General features: G+C 37.6%; 2 protein-coding genes across 2 annotated transcripts in view; one reads left to right on the top strand and one right to left on the bottom strand.

Moving 5' to 3' along the window:
* Nucleotides 1–4538, bottom strand: part of atrnl1b (attractin-like 1b) — a 69484-nt gene extending 64946 nt beyond the window's left edge. Inside the window, exons 1-2 of the mRNA XM_020918126.2 lie at nucleotides 3461–4538; nucleotides 642–725 (exon numbers count right to left, since the gene is read on the bottom strand). Coding sequence (XP_020773785.2) covers nucleotides 642–725; nucleotides 3461–3711 — 335 coding nt within the window. The 5' untranslated portion in view covers nucleotides 3712–4538. The remainder of the gene's footprint in view (nucleotides 1–641; nucleotides 726–3460) is intronic.
* Nucleotides 4539–9133: 4595 nt separating this feature from the next.
* The window catches only part of afap1l2 (actin filament associated protein 1-like 2), a 41612-nt gene continuing 31095 nt past the window's right edge, over nucleotides 9134–19650 (top strand). Inside the window, exon 1 of the mRNA XM_020918390.2 lies at nucleotides 9134–9421. Coding sequence (XP_020774049.2) covers nucleotides 9406–9421 — 16 coding nt within the window. The 5' untranslated portion in view covers nucleotides 9134–9405. The remainder of the gene's footprint in view (nucleotides 9422–19650) is intronic.

The raw sequence follows: 19650 nt of genomic DNA on the forward strand, positions 1-19650 counted from the left end.
ACCATACAGCAGTCTCTCCTGATACCTTTAGATAACCTAAGCCCCTGCAGTATCACATTTCAAACTGCCTCTTCTTTTTCTTAGATGTCAGCTCATCAACTTTGAGGTCAAAATATTCACCTGCAGACTTGTATTAATTATGGCAGCTTTACTAGATCATCTTAAGCACATCTATTGTGAATTTATTCAATAGCAATTTTTATGACTAGATATACTGCATTCTTATTTTGTGTGGGCTCTCCTCTCTACACATCTGACCACTAACTTGGCCTAGTGGCCAAACCAGCTTGTTTCCATGGACATATACATTTAATACCATACTCTGGAACAAGGCAAAACATAAATATCTCTAGCAAGTGGCACTCAACCAGGAAAGTTAACTAGTGCAACTTTAATTTTAGTAAACAACGGACATCATATCTTCCATCTCTTCCCATATGCAGATTTATAATAACAAATAAAAACACCAGTGTAAGATTGGAAATAGCTACACCAAAAAAGAATCTTTATATTATAGCTTTAGCCATCTACAACAAACAGAGATGTTATCAGTGTGATTTAATTACATGAATTCATTTATCCTGCTTGATTCAATTTGGCTACAGCTACAGCAGAACAGAATCATTTCAGAAATTACTTACTAGCCCTCGATAAGCCATGTGCATTTCGTTTTGTATTTGTAGTTGATTGGACCATCTGTGAGGTACCCTGAAGGCTCAGTCAACCTATAAAAAGAAGAGAGTGAAAGGAATGCCTTGAGAATCACATTTTAACACAGTACATTTTATAAAACAATGATGTAATGCAACTAGCGATAGATTTTTTCCCTCTTGGCTGTAAAAATGAAGCCACTAAACAAACAAATACCACAAAACCTTGCATTAAAAACGTTCCCATTTTACTGCTTCACAAAAGAATGAATAGCTATAAATATGAAGCCCCCAGTGAAAATGTGCTGATCGGGGTATATTTCCATATATATGTAAAATTATATTGGGCCTTTAGTTTCCTATTGATTTTCTTCTATTCCTTCAGGAAATAGCAGAGCAGTTAAGCAATGGTGACTTAAAGATGCACTAGGTAACATTTCTAGTGGAGGGTCCACCACCTACTTGCCTCCATGGAAATATTATCGCTTTGTCTAGAATGTCTACAGTATATAGATTAAACCTTAAATCTATGAAGAGGGAGACAAGCAGGTTACAGCACTACGCTTAGGGCTGGGTATCATTAAGAAGTTGTCGATACGATACATACCTCGATACATAGGTCATGATACGATATATTTCAAAATGATTCAATAGAGTTCTATAAAAATAAAGGCTAAATCATGGCTGTGATACTAAAAGTCTTTGTTGTAAAGTTCATATGAAACACAAACATTTTAATCCTCAAAACAGTGAAAATGTCAAATGTCTCACATAAATGAGTTTCCTTCCTCTAAACAAGCAACAAAACTGTAGCACTGTAACAAAATGATTTTGTAAAATATACCAAAAAATACTCTTGGTGATATATCGATACAGCAGACCGCGATATTAATACTGTATCATCACATTAAACGATACGATATATAGATATTTCGATATTTTTGCACACCCCTAACTACGCTACATTACAAGATCTGTGGAGAGTCGACCCTTTTCACAGAAGGAATGATTGTATTTTTGAGTAAAAGAAACACCTATAATGAATAAATGCTAGATGTATATGTTTAAAATCATATGTTAATGCTTTGCCTGGAACATTCAAAGAAAAACGTTAACAACATTTAAACAAGTAGATAGCGGACCTTCCAAGAGAAAAGTTGAGCAGTGCACCTTTAACTTAAACCTAGTTTTAATATTGGTTATTGGCCACAAAGTCATATATTGTAATGGCTGAAAAAATGTATACCATCTCTATCATATACCTCTCAGCTGGTAAAAAAATATGTAAGATTTTTTGGGGAATCTGGTAGGAGTTGTACCAAACATGATTGTTTTTTGTATTTTGAATTGCAGTCATTTGAATTTCAACTACACAGTACGTCAGGTAGTGTACAGGGTCATGGCCTTCCTGGACATGTCACTGAGATAATTGTTTACTCCTGCACTTGAGCCAATTACTATTGTAACACAACACTGTAGCTAAGCACCTTGTGAGCGCATTCAGCCTCTCCATGCAAAAAATTTGCAATATGCAAAAGTGTCAATTAGGCCTGCATAATAATTTAAATATGACTCAAGATCGAGATCCAGTTATTTGTAATTGTCTATGATATGCTTGGGGCTTTTAAATTGAGAGATCTGCAGCCTAACCTTTGTCAGTAAAAGCAGGCGGTTAAGAGCAAAGTTCAGAATCGGGTCTCCTCAAATTGATCGAGATCAATCAATACGAGAAAAAAAGGGATTAATTAAAAGTGATTGTCATATCACCTGGCACTATGTAATACAGTATTACTAGAAACAGGATGTTATGTGTGCTTCTAGATGAAGAAAATGACAACAATAAAAAGAGAATGCAGAGATTGTGGTGAAGCTGTTCAGACAGAACATTTGTAGTAATTTCTGTCAATTGCTTTGTCTTAGGAAATGGCTGATTACATTTACTACTATAGCGTAACCTGATACACTCAATTGAGGGAGAAAATCTGTAATAAATGACCCTAAAACTACAGTATATTTATCCTTTAATTTTTAGTTATTACTAAAATGTATGAACTTGCATGTTATTACTTACAAAATTACGACTACAAACAGCATAGTATGTGTACAAATTGCTTGCTACCAGACAGAAAATGATAACAAAAACAGAATACAGAGAAGGTGGTAAAGCTGTACATTTGTAGTCATTTCTGTCAATTATTACTTCTTAATTAATGTTTAATATGGGGCCTTTATTTGCATCAGTTAAAACTAAAAACTGAAATTTTAAAGCTTCAAGCAAAAATACCATAGTAAGATGTTTCCTCAGTGGCAGAGCCAGATCTCCTCAAATCATTTATTTAAAGTTAATGAATGAATTGAGGCTGTGTGCAGTGTTTGTTGATCTATGCGGATGAACATGTGCATATTTGAGAAGACAGTAAAATACCTGACATGTGCTAAAATAATAAATTCAGCATGCAATGTGATAATGAATGACAGGTCTTTTAATACAAAACTGGTTAAAATAACACCAGGTCCTATCAAGAAAAACAAAATCACTCAACCAGTCAAAAATGCTTAGTAGTATGCAAAAATTAAGCAAACAAATATTGTGTCTTCTGAATGATGTAAAATCCTAAAATTGTCACCTATAAAAGGAAAGTGAAACCAAGGCAAAATCAGACATAGGGATTACACTATAGGGCCATTGGAGTTTCACATTGTATTGACCACAATTATGCAAGTTATGTAAAAAGTAAAAAAAATAAATAATAAATAAATAAATAACAATAAAACTAAACTTTAGAGTCATTAAATGGTAAATTACTCACTTGAACCTTCCTTGGCAGTGCTGACACTGGTCCCCAACCCATCCTCTGTCACAGACGCACGATCCATTGATACACTTCCCAGAGAGACAGGTTTTGTCACAGGATTTCGCAGGAGATGCGTGTGTGAAAACGACAAAGTAAAACAAAACGTACACCACCAAGTATCTGTTGATGCTTCGACAGTCCGTTCTGGTGGTTAGTTTGGGTCCAAGAAATAAGGGAGTTCTCTTGCATATTCCCCCGGGGTCCATCTTTACCGAGGGAGAGAGAGCCCGAGGCCTTGCAGTCTGATTTGGGGAGAGCCTTGGCTACTCAGACTGTTTTAAAAAGAAGTCCTGCATATTCCTGGAGTGACGTGCATTCTTCGATATGAGCTCCACGAAGCCAACTTTAAACATAAAGCTTCAAGAAATGGCTAAAAAATCGTGATGAACCGAGTGCATAGATTTCTTGAGTGGGTGGAATCCCCTTCACCCCTACCTCTCACTGGAAGAACCATCAGAAAAATCAGAACATTGGTTGAAGCTGTTGTCTAGCTTGTCTTACTGGAAACTGTAAAACTGTAATAAATATATCGTTAGCATGCTTAGCTTTTTGCCCATTGGCGTTAGCTTGGTACTGTTACTGCATTGATTCAAGACCATTCTCCTCCAGAAAGCGTTACAGCAGCCATTTTATTCCGAAAACAATACTTAGAGCCGAAAGAGAGATGAGCATAAAAACATACGACGCTTTCGGGTCAAGCTGCCAGAGTTTCGCCGGATCTTGGAGGATGAAGAACAAAAGCCTGTCGGTGTTTGTAGCTCTGGATCCCGAGCGAAGCCTGGCGCAGTCAACATCGATGTGGTGAAATGTGGAGGCTATTCTTGCCGACTGGGGGTATTGGGCAAACACTTATAAGTTCACTTGTTGTGGCTAAAGTGCACCTACTGTAAGTGTGATCGATCAAACACACACATTTCTGACATCAGATTATGGCTGTGTTGTCTTTTATCCCACTGAAAACGGCGCTGTTGCTCTCGGATCATGACAAGAACTGGCAGCGATGGATTTGCTAGCGCAGCGACAGTTCAGCCGAGAGAAAACCAAACACACGGTGCGCATGCGCAATAGACACTGTCTATTTAAAGCAACCGCGTCAAAACATCAGGCAACTGTGTTTGCGGTATTTTTAATCCGATTGACACCAATATATCACAATATTATTATGAACACACATTTCAAATTATTCTGTTACATTTTTATGTTGAACACCCACTTTATATGAGAAGACATACAATTTTACAAAATAGGCCTGTAAAATATTTGTATTTTACACAGTGTAGATTTAAATCTGAATTTAAATGAATATTTTAATTTAGTTTTCGGAATATGGCCGCGTATGCTTTTTCATTTCAGGGGTTTTTATAGGCTTAATCCATAACGGACAAAGTTTGGACGGTCTGCCAAGAATGATCAAATTTACAAAATATAACAAGCATTGTAGCCTATAATCTTGTAACTCATGATGCACTCAATTTTGAAAAAGAAAAAAATAATACAATAAAATCTATGTAATAAATGACCCCCCAATTATAACTTCATTTTTACTCGTCAATAAAATGTATATTAACTTGCATATTCACCTCACGATGGCAGTGTTGCGCAGTAATTTACAAAGGTGAATCTTCACCGGAGGAGGTAAGGGTGGTTATAGTTTTTTTCATCCATTCATCAGACATATCTTTTCATTTTCTGATTTTCCCCTTTGAAATTGTTTTTATTTTGTTTTTGTCATAAATATTGTCAAATTGAGCAGATTTTCTAAATACATTGGGCTATAAGCTACAGTAACATATATTCACGAAAGGTTGGCTACAGCACAAAGTAATAAAAATTTTAGGATACTAGCTATGTCCTGTCTCCAATTTAGCCCAAGCCTACCATACAGCCATGCAATCAGTGTTCAACGAAAGGATTGTGCAATTTTACTATGGTTTTCATGTTCCACAGAAGTCTAAAGTGTATTTGGCAGATTCATATATTTTTCTAATTATGATTTGGTTTGGTGGAATATTATGTGATGTAAAAATTCATCATAATTTTACATCAGTTAAGTGGCAGTTTAGAAAACAAAAGTTGGGGAAAAAATGCAATACCTCTACCATGACATCAATTCCAAAAAAAAAATTACACAGAAGGAAATAATTTTTCTGACTGTTTAACAAAATAAAGGTGCTGACATTTGTTTTTATTTGTCAGTTCATAAGTATTGTGTAATTTAGACAATTTCTTGCGATCTACACATATGCCATATGTGCTGCTCGTGTCCAACCCTGAAGTAAAATAATACATTTCACCAAAATTACAAAACTTGAAAAAAATGTTCAAGATGTTCAGTAAAGTCTTAAATATAATCATGTTAACTGTGTTTTAGATAAATTAGTACTTACTTAGTTAAATTAGTCCAACCTGTCCACATGCACTTAAAGTACCATTTAATTCAATAGGGTACCTCTTCTATCAGTCTATACATTCAATTTTTAATATCCAAGGGGCAGTTTATTTTCAAAGCCTGAACCTGAATTTGATGCGAGCTGCAAACATAACAGCACCTTGACTTAACCCCCTCTGTTCAGGGCCGCAAAGGAGCACACTAGTTTGGTCAGGTGCATAAAAGTTGGAAAATAAGTCTGGTTTTGAGTGTCTGGAGCCAGTGCCCTCTGCATTCTCAGTCTCCTTAAAACAACAGGGAGGAACTTCTAAGACACTACTGCAAGCTGCATGGGCTCAATTTTCTCTGGAAACTCCCAGATGTAACAGTATCAGACAAACCATGAGGTCTTAAAGGTGTAAAGTGTAACTTTTTACTGGTAGAGGGTCTGTCAAATCTCCATGGAGATGTTATTGCTTTGTCTGGAATGTTTCACAGTATGGTATCAAACCTTTCTCTCTGGACCTAACCAGGTCAAGTTACAGGTCAGATCTATGGAGAGGCAACCCCACTCACAGTCACAATGCCTGTTTTTCAAGGTATTTTTGAACAATAAAAACACATGTAATTGAATAAGGTAGAGTTTAATGTCATACTGTGGAACATTCAAGGCAGAGCATCAAACAGGTGATGGACCCCAAACCAAAAAGTTACACAGTGCACCTTTAAGTAGAGAACAACAAAAATACTGATCAGAGGTTGTGTTGCTCTATAGGTGTTGGTGCATTCACAGTTCAAGCTTCTCAATGAAAGGTTGAGTGCTAATTAGAAGTGGAGTCAGTGACCTTTGACCCTTGAACCATGTCTGAGGAATGCTCTTTTGGGAGCATTTAGCAACAGCAAGAAGTATCACCCACAAATGTGTATGTGTTTTCATCTTATTATCATATATGTTTAGGTTATTAACAGTATTTTGAAGGCTATATGGCACTATTTAAAATTCACATTAGAATTAATGGCTCTGGCTTGTAATGTTGTTTTGTCTTTCACCTCAGTAATAAAATAATCTTGCAATGGCCTACATTAAGACAAAGAGTAGCATCAGGGTTTCATATGACATCACAACATTCTAAGGGCCAATAATATTTAATACAGAAGGTAGGCAGCTAAAGCTAATATTGTCAAAAAAAAAAGATTTGTTTTGTAATACAGAGCGTTCTTGGGTCTAATCACTAACAGAAATGACCAGGTTTAACATTTGTGAATTTACCTTGTGGATATTTCATGCCACAATGTAATCTATGGGGAAAACTGGCTCTTGCCCCATCTGGGAGTAAGACATTATCACACTCTTGAATCTGAAAACCACTAATACACAATTGCAAAGTAATGAACCTAAAACTGCATTTTGGCTACATGATATGCTATTTACAGCCACTTACAATCAGTATTACACAAAATTATGTAGTTGTAAAGTAATTAGACCTATAGTAGCAGTGTGGGAACAGTTTCTGTAGTAGGCTAAATAAAAATCTATGTCTTTCCAGGCACTACTAACCCAAATTCCAAGTTCTTGTAATATTGTAAAAACCTCCATACCTCGAGGGCTCCCACAGGTCTAGTGCACAAAAGGAATTTCCCCCAGACTAGATTAACAAAACTTCTGCTGCAGACAGAGAAAGCACAAGAAAGAAGTGGGTCCAGACCACCCTGGGTAACAGTGAATACTGAGTGCTCATGCCTGACTCACATTCACAATTTCACTATTCACTCAAGACTAAATGATGTTTACAAAAAGTGGGCATGACATCACTCTTTGACCTTTTGGTGACCTGTTGCAAAGACGGTTTAGGAACAGTAACATAAAAGGCATGAGCCACCTGCTAAGCACCACCTGCTGTTTCAAAGCACTGACAGTTTCAGACTTCATAAACACAACACTAAAAAAAACAATGAACATAGATTGAAGTTAGTTAAGTATGGCTTGAGAAAAATGTCCCAAAGTATGACCTACTCCTACTCCTGCTATTACTCCTAACACTATTACTCCTGCTACTACTACTACTGCTACTACTACTACTACTGCTAATACTAATACTAATACTAATACTAATACTAATACTAATACGTATTTCTGCTTGCTTCATATACTTTATTCAATAGGTCATGGCCTTGCACTTCTTTTCAAAACTTTTAACTCCACCTTTTACACATATAGGTTAGTTGACTGCTTTTAGATGAAACTTTGATTCCTCTGCTTTTCTACAATTGGCAAAGATGAGTACATACCATAAAAACGCCAAAAGCCCCCTCCCTTCCTGTCTGGAGTACGGAGCTTATAGAAAGTATATCATTAACAGCATCATGACATCACTGGTGACTATGGCCTAGTCTCTGAGCTTTATTTGCTGTGGCTTGTACTGGGTGGGACTTCATTCTGCTGTTTTTGCAACTTAAACCACTAAGCACTTGGCCCTCGACTGTTTCAACACATTATCGCCTGCACTGCCTTATTGTTGGGACTACAGAAAGCTATAGCGTCGAAAAAGTCAGTTTGTCCTTGTGTGTTTTAATCATCTCGTGGAGTATGTTGTGTTACTCTGCATTCCTCTCATACCTCCACACGGTCGTGATTCTCCCACAGGAGGGGGGCAAGTGTTTATTTAGGCGGAGAAATTCACTTTTTGAGGGGGGCTTTCCAAAAAAAAAAAATCACATCTGGTAAAATGCATTTGATCAGAACAGACATTTTGTGTTGGGAGGTAAAGGGAAGAAGATGAGCAACTCAAATAAAATATGCTCTGTGTGAGACAATGGGCTGTAAAACCTGGAGTGTCAACAGAAAGAGATTTACTTTTTAAGAATTTATAAAACCAGAGTACAGTGTTTTACTTTTTCCTTTGCATCCCACATGTAGTTGCAGTAAAGTAATTCCTTTTGGTGGCAAATATTGTTGTATTATTATTGAAACATACATTTTATTAATTACATTTTCTTGTGTTTGATTAAAGATTTAATAATTGATGACATTTGTTTCTGGCACTGTTAACAAATGTCAGCAATGATTCACACATGTGTCTAGATGTACAGAAGAGACAGGAAAACATAAAGATTTATAGCTGCAGTATTACTATTAGTTGTAGTCGCAGCCTATTGTTATTTGTTATTATTTGTTTATCCTCATGGCATCTACGTCTCAAGTTTAAACCACGGCAGCTTTATGTGTCTCATCTAGTTGCTTTTTGGATGCTGCAGCCTCAAATAGGAGGGACAGCCGGACGAGTCACAGGAGAGCGCTGCTGTTGCGCCAAACCCGTCTCCCACTGTACGTCGCTGTCCTGCCCTCAGTCACACAGACACAGACAGCCAGACAGTCAGTGAGTTGGAGTTGGAAATAAACGGGAGCGTCCGGTGATCACAGACAACACGGCCCGCATCTCTGTCCTGACGGAAACTTGTTGACGTCTGGCTAACTTTTACGCACAGTTTTGAGTTTATGAGAAGCGAAACGCGGGAGTGACACCGCCGTGGAATGGAGAAGCACAAAGGTAAGACCATTATTTTTTGAAAAGTTTTACGATTTTATAAAAATGTACATCACTTGTCCCCACTTCAGCGTTCACAATCTAAGGGAATCGTGCAATGACCCGTGCGTAAAAATGTAAATTGTGCTACTTGACTTATCTGTGGAGTATCTCGCATGCTCGCACCTGTTTCAAAACAATACACTAAGCGAGAGAGAAAAGTAGACTAGTGCAATTACTTCGGCATCTTTAAGGTGATCAAAGTGAACAAAAAATACCACAGTAATCCCTGTACAACGTTTGAAAGTATTTGATGAAAGATACAGAAAAAAGCGGATGTTTGGGGTTTTGCTGTCTATCCGGATTTGAGCCCAGTTCCAAGGCTGTACTTACAGTAAACAATTGACCACATCTTTCAACAGTATTTAAAGTTTAGTCATATTATTTGTTCTTGTTTGAGATTACGGATTGCATAGTGGTTGGTGACGAGTTTCAATAGCTGCAACATTGTTCCCATGGGCATTCTTCAAATTCCTGTGGTTATTTGTCCATGTAGGATGCGCAAGGCCATTTAATACATCCTGATTGACACAAACACAGACTGCAGGCCAAAGATACAAAACAAAGTCAAACTATCTGGACGTCAACAGGTAAATACGTGCCGCTTATTGTCTCGGCATCCCTGAGTGGGACCATAATGAGGTCAGGTAGTGATGGGTCAGCTGTCCTTTAACCTGTGCACTGCTTCCAGCCAAATGAGCGCCCCCTGTGGCTTTATGGAGGCGGGTTGGGCAGAGGCAGGATGTAGAAATTTTGGTTAAAAACTTGTTGAATGGGGTTGTTGTTAGTGCATACAACTATTTTGAAATAGCCTACGTATGTACTTAATAGATCTTTCACAATGCTACTTTATTCAAATTGAGGTTAAACAAAGATATATTTTGGACCTCACCCTAGTCTAAATGTTATTGATTGTGAAGATTGGCAGCCACATCACTGTCAGGTAGCCTCAAGGCAGCCATAGATATGTTCAGCCTACCTTCAGCAAGTATTTTAAGTGGTTTTGTAATGCAATATAATGTGACTTTGAATTTTGAAAAAGTTGCTAGGATTGTTGTTACGATAAGCAACAAAAACATCTACAACAAACAAGTATAATGTGTTTAATATTACACATTTTACAGTATTTAACACATATGACCCTATTTCACATTCACACGTTTGTAATCCCTTTATTAAATTCAAACCAAAAACATATTGAAGACACCAGGATACTCTCCCCTGTAAAAATCATTATCACAAATACATCCTTCAACTATGCAATAACTCTACAAATGACAAATTAGTACATTATTGTCATGTACACCTCTTAACACCGTTGCACAAGGTTACCTTCTTGTTAACCGCATTGGCCTACATTCATGTGTTTCTTATCTACTGTTGCGTGGCTGTTAAAGAGTGAGAAATGACTGGGAGAAGACAGCAAACATGTGGCTTTAACTCAATGGGAGGAAATACACAAGCTGACAGTGATGCAAGGCAGTCGGCTGGTCCACCCTTTCTACAGTGACGGCACAACTATTGGAGCAATGCTGGGAGAGTCCTTTGGCAGCTGTGCATATCGAGAACAGGTCACATTAAATCAGATAGTAATAGCTTCAGGCATGTATCTGGAAGGGGGACCTGGGAAGAATCAGGGAAGCCAATGACAAAGCGATGCATTGTTTGATATTGCTTGAGTGCAGAAGCTGGTTTCACTGCAGAGGGGATCCATGTCACATTCTCACCAGTGATGACGAGCTGCGGATAAGCGAAACCACCTGGAGCAGTGTTTTTATTGCGAGACCTTTGCTGGTTGGTCCATGGCTCAAGTTTAGGAAGTTACTGTTGAGACTTGTCTAGAATTAAAGAGTTAAGTGTTCAGTTTTAAGTCAATTACACAGGCTTGTGGTCACTAATCTTGTGATGTATTTATTGCGCAATTGGAAGTAAATGGGCATAGAGATGGGCAATATTATCACTTGTATATATCACTTTACTCTTTGCTGTAAGTTTGTTTTTATGTTTTCTTAGAGACCACTTTTAAATGATCATAAGCTTATCTCCAGAGAATGCTGTGACTGTACTAAAAGCTTTGGGTAGGTGGGGAAAATCCTGAAAAAGAAATGTGGTTGGAAAAGGGTACTTTTGTGCATTGTCTCAAAGCTTGTGTTGATAGTAATCTTTTAAACATTTCTATTTCCTTGGCAGTGCGGGCTTCTGTTGAATCCTTAAGCAAGACACTTTACCCACTTTGCTTAGGACCAATGTGGTGTGTCCATGAGTGGTCAGAGGGGCAGATGGCGCAGATTGGCAGCCTGGTCTTTGTTAGTCTACCCAGAGCAGCGTACATTATAAAGCATCTTTGAATATCCAAAAAGCATTCTAAGAACACACAAAATGCATACATACATTTCTATTTACCATTCAAATCCGTTCTCTTAAAAAATAAACCTAAAATTATTGTTCTAACCTATCCTTTTGTTGTTTATTATTGCTCGTCTTCTCTATTGCCGGTCAGTGGATTATACTTCAGTCTTTGCTCTTGTTTTTCTCTGTGATCCTGGATTTCAATGTGGACCAAAATGTGCCTTGATCATCACATTGGCTTCAGGTTCAATGCAGCTGTGTTTTCACAAAGACGCTGTAATCCAGAGTGATGGTTTTAGTTACAGTTCTTCATTTGATGCTTTGACACTCCAACCAGAATCTGCAGAATACAATCATAAATTAATTTGACTTACTTTTTCTACACAATGAAAGGTTAGAAACAAATCAGTTGAAAGTATTCTGAACTTCAAAGTCATCAGTATTAATAGTGGTATAAGTAGCAAATGCTAGTGGTGCTTGTAATGGTCTTGTAATCAGACTTAAGTGCTTTCTTAGTGATTTGGGATTGGAGGTTTAGCTACTGTTATCATAAACGCTTTTAAACTTTAAATATCTGCTGGTATAATTTAGCCACTTAAAGGTGCACTGTGTAACCTTTCTGGTGGCGGGTCCAGTACCTTCTTGTCTCCATGAAGATGTTATCACTTTCCTTGGAATGCTCGCATTTATTCTTTACGGGTGTTTCTATTGCTCAAAAACACATTCCTTCTGAGAAAGCGGCAGCTCTCCACAGATTTTAATTATAATGTAGTATTGTGCTCTAACCAGTTTGTCTCCCTTGTTATAGATAGGTTTACTCTATACTACAGAACAGAGGTTCTGAACAGAGGTTGGACTCGAGTCAGACTTGAGTCACTATTTTTAGGTCTTGAGACTTGACTTGACAAAATGACTTGGGACTCGACTTGGACTTGAAGATCAATGAATTGGGACTTGACTCAGAATTGAGTGACTTGAGACTTGAGAAGACTTGAGAAGAACTTTTAAATCAGAATTAGTTTTATTCTGACCATAATGATTCACAGTAAGATCTTGTCAAAACATTTAAAAATTTGCATTTCTACAACTCCAATATACTCTATAAATATTCATAAATAATTACTAAGTACAATTTATCTTAAAAATCATATAAATTGTAAAAATCTAAGATATATTTGGTACTTTGGCTTAAAGACTTGAAATGACTTGAAGCTCAAAGCAGACGACTTGGACTTGACTTGGACTTATAAGCCAGTGACTCGAAACTCAACTTGGACTTGCCTATATTTGACTTGGGACTTGACTCAGACTTGAGGTCAAAAACTTGAGACTTACTTGAGACTTGCAAAACAATGACTCTGCTACAGAACATTCTAGACAAAGCAATAACATTTACATGGAGACAAGCAGGTGGGCACCCTCCACTAGAAATGTTACGCAGTGCACCTTTAAATAGCAAATTCATTAACCGTTAATAAGTTAATAAGTCACCCCTGAGAGAAATCTTAAAAGCTTTTCCGGCGTTGCATCATGATTAATACCATACAACCGCCTGTATGTGGAACAGAGGTGATTCTCAGTCTCAGTACCGTTTGACAATGTGGGTTTTGTGGCTTGGACCTCCCCACAGCGGTCCTGAGGCAGTCTGAGATGTAGGCCATGGCGACTGGCATGAGGTCTGCCGCTCCCAGCCTGTGTCATGGTATGTACTTATCCACAGGGAGCCGCCGCACAGAGGGTAATTCAGGAAGCTGGGCCCAGCTATAAAAATGATGAAAAGAAAGTCGGCCTTCCTGACAGGAGACTCCAAGTTTGCCCCTTTTGCCCCTCTAGGCTTTGGGGCAAGTTCAATTTCAACACATCAAAAGTGCTACTTAATTTTATGGGTTACAGGAGTTTGGATCGGAGCTGGACTGTAACTTGTGTTAGCAGGAAAACACTAAGCCCATACACTTGTAATGGATTTGTAGTATCTGTGCTTTTTATGTGAGGACTTCAAGGCACTCTTCCTACTGAGTTTTTATGCCAGCAGATACTCGTAATGTCTTCCCTGGTTTCTCTCATCAAGACACTTACAGTAGTGTGGTACAACAATTACAAGATTAACTACTTTAACCCTTTGTATGAAATTACAATGAGAGTTGACTTCTTTATTTTCATAGCATGTTTGCAAATCAACTGACTTTAAAGATGTACTATTCCTCACAAATCCAAACTGATGGAGGGTCCGTCACCTGCTTGTCACCATGGAGATGTTATTGTTTTGCTTGGAATGTTCCACAATACAGACATTTAAGTGTTATCTCCATGCAGACAAGCTAGTGACACCCACAGATCAAGTTACAAGTCAGATCTGTGCAAAGGCAAGCAAGAATGCATATTTTTCAAGGGATTTTTGAGCTACAAAAACACCTATAATTGAAAAATGCAAGACTGAATATACCAGGCAAACCACAAAAAATACATATTGCACCTTTAACTCCTTAGTGCACCTGCAGAAACCAAAACTATAATGGTATTTTTTTCATTGCTGTAAAATAGGGTGACTGCCTCAGTAATGCTGCAGCTCAAACATAAATTCGTTTTAGAGTTGTGAGTTGTTGTAAAAAAGATATTGACCACTTTTATTACCCTGCCCTATTTCTTTTTGTGCAAGTAACCATGAATCTTCAACAAAATTCCTTTGGCTTTTGCATGCTGGCTCTTAGCATGTTTGAACTACAGTAAGTATGACTTGATCTCTCCCTGGACCAAGACTCAATATAAGTGAGATCTGAAGGATGAGAAGAGCAGGGCAGAGCTGTGGGAGCGCTGTGCTGTGAATAAAAACAGGACTCAGTAATAGATGAAAGAGCAGTGTGGGCCTTTCTGCTGCTAAAATGTCTGAACTAGAACATTTGTAAAAGTTCAACTGGAAACTTATCAAGATTTCAATGCTGGTCATAAGTTTGCACACACAAGCAGCTGAATTTCCTTGTCTTTATCTCATTCCAATGGGAGCCAGGTTAATGATAATGATGCAGTTTGCTTGATTATTGTAAACAAGGAAGTTAAATGTTTTTTTACTGAGTGTACTGATGAAATGGCTTTATTGTTCATCGCACCTTGTAACTTTTCTGGTGGGGAGTTTGCCACCTGCTTTTCTTGAAAATTAGAATGTTTCACAGTATGGCATTAAACTACCAGGCCAAGTTACCACGTCAGATCTGTGAAGAAGTTAAGCCAACTCAAAGTAATAATGCATATTTTCTAAGTATCTTTGAGCAATAAAAATACTTGCAACTGAATAAATGCTCCCAATAACATTAAAAACATTAAAATGTACCCCGATACTGTGATAATGAGTTACCTGGGATCCAGAATATTCAGTTCTTCAATATTTTATGAAGATCTTAGTTTGGTCACTGGAGAATCTCCCAATTTTTAAATGGGTGTGATTGATTACCCCGATTCATCAGCCGGTTTCACTTTGTGGAAACCGTCTGACAATGCAGCATTAGAATTCATTTGCTCAACAGTATTCTGGTACTTTTTTCATTTAACCAATCGCTGCTATTTGGTCAGGACGTATGTAATGCACTGCTAATGGGGCTACCTGTAGCCTGTGTAACTGTGTATTAAGCTTTTCCCAAATCCCTTAGGAAGAAGGCCAATAACGTCTTTCCCCTTGATAAAATTCACTTAACATTCTCTTTGTTCAGGCTTTGAATCCTCAATCTCGGGAATCGTTGCTAACACAGAATGCTTGGCTCTTCACTGACTGACTGGTGCCTGGACTTGCACTTCTGGGGTTTTTGCGAACCATCTAGTGTATTCTGATCCCTGATCTAGTCGCTGGAGAGACATAAAATTGAGCGGAGGCACTAGTTGGCGCCAACCTGGCTAGTGATCGATCCCAGGGTACTGAAAAGCATGGTGAATATCTGCAGAATCAATAAGGAAAGCACTAAACTCTGTTCATCTGAGGTAAGAGAAATAAGATTTTATTTTATTTTTTTGTAAATGATATGTAACCAATAAGCTCCTTCATTTCCAAAACAAACAAAACAAATCTGCCTGCACGATCACATTTGACCAGGCTGGAGATGCAAAGAAGGGAGTGGGGACGAGGCTAATGTCAATCTGTATAAAAAAATGCAAAAAGATACGGTTCTGGATTTGCCAAACAAGATAATAGCCTGTTTTCTGTTTGGATTTAGTAAATAGAGTATTGCCTTGTTTAGGGAGAGATCAATGCTCTACAGCTTTTAACAAGGAAGAGTCTGATAATGATTAGTTCCTTTACAAACACTGCCTCAAAGTGTACCCCTCTTGACCTTATTTTACCCACTTGTCCTCTTTTGTCCTTTCTTTGCTGTTATCAGACAACCTTTAAATCTCCAAATTAGAAGTTGAGTTTCTATGGCAACACATCCCAAATACAGCTTGGACTAATCTAGCCATGTCCGCACAGTCCCCTCCCACAGCTGTGTTCATTTAAGAGGAAAACCAAAACTATTCAAGTCATCATATTGTTTCATGCTTCATTCATTTTTCATTTCAGTCTTTTGGCTTATCCTCAGAATATTAAAATCTTAAATTTAATAACTACAAATTCAAAATATCCTATTCATATTTTTTGTTACAGTGCAGTACGATACTTCAATACTCTTAGAAAAAATATTTGTACTTACATCTCTCCTGTCTCTCCTGCCATATAAAATTTGCCCATAAGTAAATCTTAATAAATGTTATGACTAGAAGGCTGTGATTTATAAATTGCTCTTTGTGTTGCAAAAGCAGTTTTATGAGCGGAAGAGCGAAGAATGCAGTTAGTGCTATAGCTCATTTAACATTGTGTCATTACTTAATCTTTACAAATGGGAAAATTCCTTGCAGTAGTGATTTGTTCACAAAAGTGCAGGCTCGGCATTGTTGTTGTTGTATCCCCATTTCCATATGGCGTAATTACCTCAAATGTGTGGTGTTTATTATTTGCAAGATTTATGTCGCTAATTGTGGAGTTTATAGAACATTATGGGAAGTACAAGGTAATGGACTGGAACATTTGTCCATATATGTGAAGGTCAAGACTTGGGGCCAGTTGCTGCTGTTGCTGTTACCGTATACAGTATAGTGTGTTGTTGTAAGGCTGGCCTTGGTAGTAAACAGCCTGGAGTCATTGTAAGTCAGAAAAATGCCAAGAGAAAGTGTGGCTTCAGGCAGACAGATGCATGTCCACATTGGTCACTATCGAGGTTTCCCACTTTTCACTGTTATTGTAACTTTAGGACTTTGTCCAAACAAAATACGGGTGCAAGAATATAAGGATGCACTAAATCTTGTGCAATAGAACATTTACAAATGCATGTGAAATGAAGTATTATATGGCACACTCAACGTACAATTGCTGGAATTTTTGAAAGAGTACTTTGTCTCTTGTTTGTTGTGGTATTAAATGTAGTTTCACTTTCTTTTTTGTTCCACAAATAAACTAACATCTCTACTAAATAAAGGAGGTGAATTAATAGAAATCTCTGAAGTGATGCATTTTAACGGTGTAACTTTTCTATGGGAGGATCTGTTATGTGCTTGTCTTCATGCAATTAGTGATATGCCTGGAATGTTCCACAGTATGGCATTAATATGCAGTAGACCCTACCTGGATGACTGAAGGATTAAAAAAAAAAAAGTTAAACCATGCAGATGTACAACAGAAAAAGGGATAACTTAACAGTCTCATTTGTTATAGAGGGGTGGATGTGGCAGTGGCAGCTAAAGAAAGCATGGGAGCACATCTGTGGTGCATCCGAAAATATCACATGATTCAGAGAAGAGAGGAAGTCCTGAGCAGACCTCAGACAGGCCTGAAGACCAGCCATTGCATTGCACTCGCTATTATTGCATCACTAGAATATAAATTATAATTCTGTAAACTTTTATCTGTTTTCTTTGTGAACTCTATATTAACTTTTTCCAACATGGATCAAAACCATAGACATAAAAGAGTATAAACAAATATCATTGCATCATGGGAACCGACCTTATCCTGGAGCATAAACAGACATTTGGAGATGAAGGAGTACTTTGAATATCTATAAGCATACCAGGGGTCTGCTACACATACGCAACATCTAGAATAAAAAGTAAAGAATAGGACTGGTATCACGCTATGTTATAACTACTTTGAAAGCTTCATATTTTGATTATTCCATGGTTTAACCAGATTGACTGTGCTAAAATGAATATTTAACACAGCCTTGCCCATACAGCAGCTGTAACTGTAGGTCAGTGTTGAACACTGTGACATACAGTATCTAATAATATATTTACACTGGATATATTAAATATGTTTTTGGATATGCAATCTTTGTGATAGCTGAAAATTGAGGTGCATTAAACACTATTCTTATCAGCCATATCAGCTTTCCCAGGCTTTATACCGGCCCCCAAAAATCCATGTGGGTCAAGTTCTTTTGTGACCAGTTACAATTTAAATGCAAGATTGATATAACTGATAAACTTATAGCATATCACAAACAGAGAAGAAATGGAACATAATGCACAGGGGTAAATTTCTTGTATTGTTAACTTTTTTTAAACTAACACTTTTATCTTGGTTCAACCTTAAGAGAAGTGCTGTAGCTTTCTCAAAAAAATAAAAATAACTAAAATAAAACTCTCACTGCTGCTAACTATACCGTGTATCATTAACTGTTGTATATGCTACTAATCTGGAGAAGCCTGTTAAAAAAATTTCGCCGTTTGACTCTTTTGCAATTTTTTTTAATGTAATACAGTTATATATTATAAATATAGTGTGATTGAAAAAGCTACTTTTCTATTAGAAATTGTTTATCCCCTTAGTATCTTGAAAGAGCAATGCAACGCAAAACTAAAAAATACAAACAGTCAGCACATTTAATAATAATAATTCAAATTCAACACTCATTTTACTGTTACTACTCCTACTGTTGTGACTCTTAAACCTGTGTAGTGGCCTGGTTCTGTTGAATGTAATGGTTCCTGTATGGGTTAAGCTGTGGTCAGTCTGGATGTGCAGTGGGCACTGGTCCAGGCACGTCGCTATGGAGACTGTGGCCCTGCTGTAGACCGCAGTCAGCTGACTCCGTTTCCCATGGTCCTCTCCTCCAAAAGGCCATCTGAGTCAATCTCTGCAAACACAGGAGGAGGAAAAGCTGGAAAAATGTTTAGATTCGCACTCACGGCCTAAACATGAGTAACAAAACAATATGGGGGTTTAATCTGTAGCTCTGGAGAAGTATTATTGAAGGTGTTTTTAATTACTAGACCTATATGTGTCATGTAGTGGTACCGCCCAGTAGAAGTTGACTCAGCTTGAGTAGGAGTCCTTTTGAAAAACACCACAGCTTGATACCGCTTTGGGGGAAAACTTACGTCATTTAGTGAAAAGGGAAGCAAACCAGGATCTCACACTTACCGTGCTGCATCAAGCAGTGAGGTCTTTGAAGTGAGAAAATGAGTAGAGATAAATAGCCTGAGCTAGAAATGTTTCGAGATAAGGCCAACAAAAGGTGTCAGTTTTATAGAATTTGGTCTTAAAATGTATGTATTAACCTGCTCTGGTGAGCCTGTTGTTTTTATTATTTTGTCTGTAAATCAAGATATATATCAGCAGCCACACTCCAGATTGCTCCTTTAACTGCGAGCCTCGATGAGCTTCATTTGACTGGAGCTGAACGCTATGGTTGACGTCACACTCCCTTAAATTATTTCTTTGTACTTTTTATGGCTGGTTGGAATCTTTTGGTTCATAGCTAAATTAGTTTAAAGTATTAGTATGTAACTATCTACAGATCTAGTGGACTGTCCAGATTTTACTG

This window comes from Boleophthalmus pectinirostris, unplaced genomic scaffold (assembly GCF_026225935.1).
Source record: "Boleophthalmus pectinirostris isolate CB_2022bp ecotype Guang Dong unplaced genomic scaffold, ASM2622593v1 HiC_scaffold_14, whole genome shotgun sequence".
Lineage (NCBI taxonomy): Eukaryota > Metazoa > Chordata > Actinopteri > Gobiiformes > Gobiidae > Boleophthalmus > Boleophthalmus pectinirostris.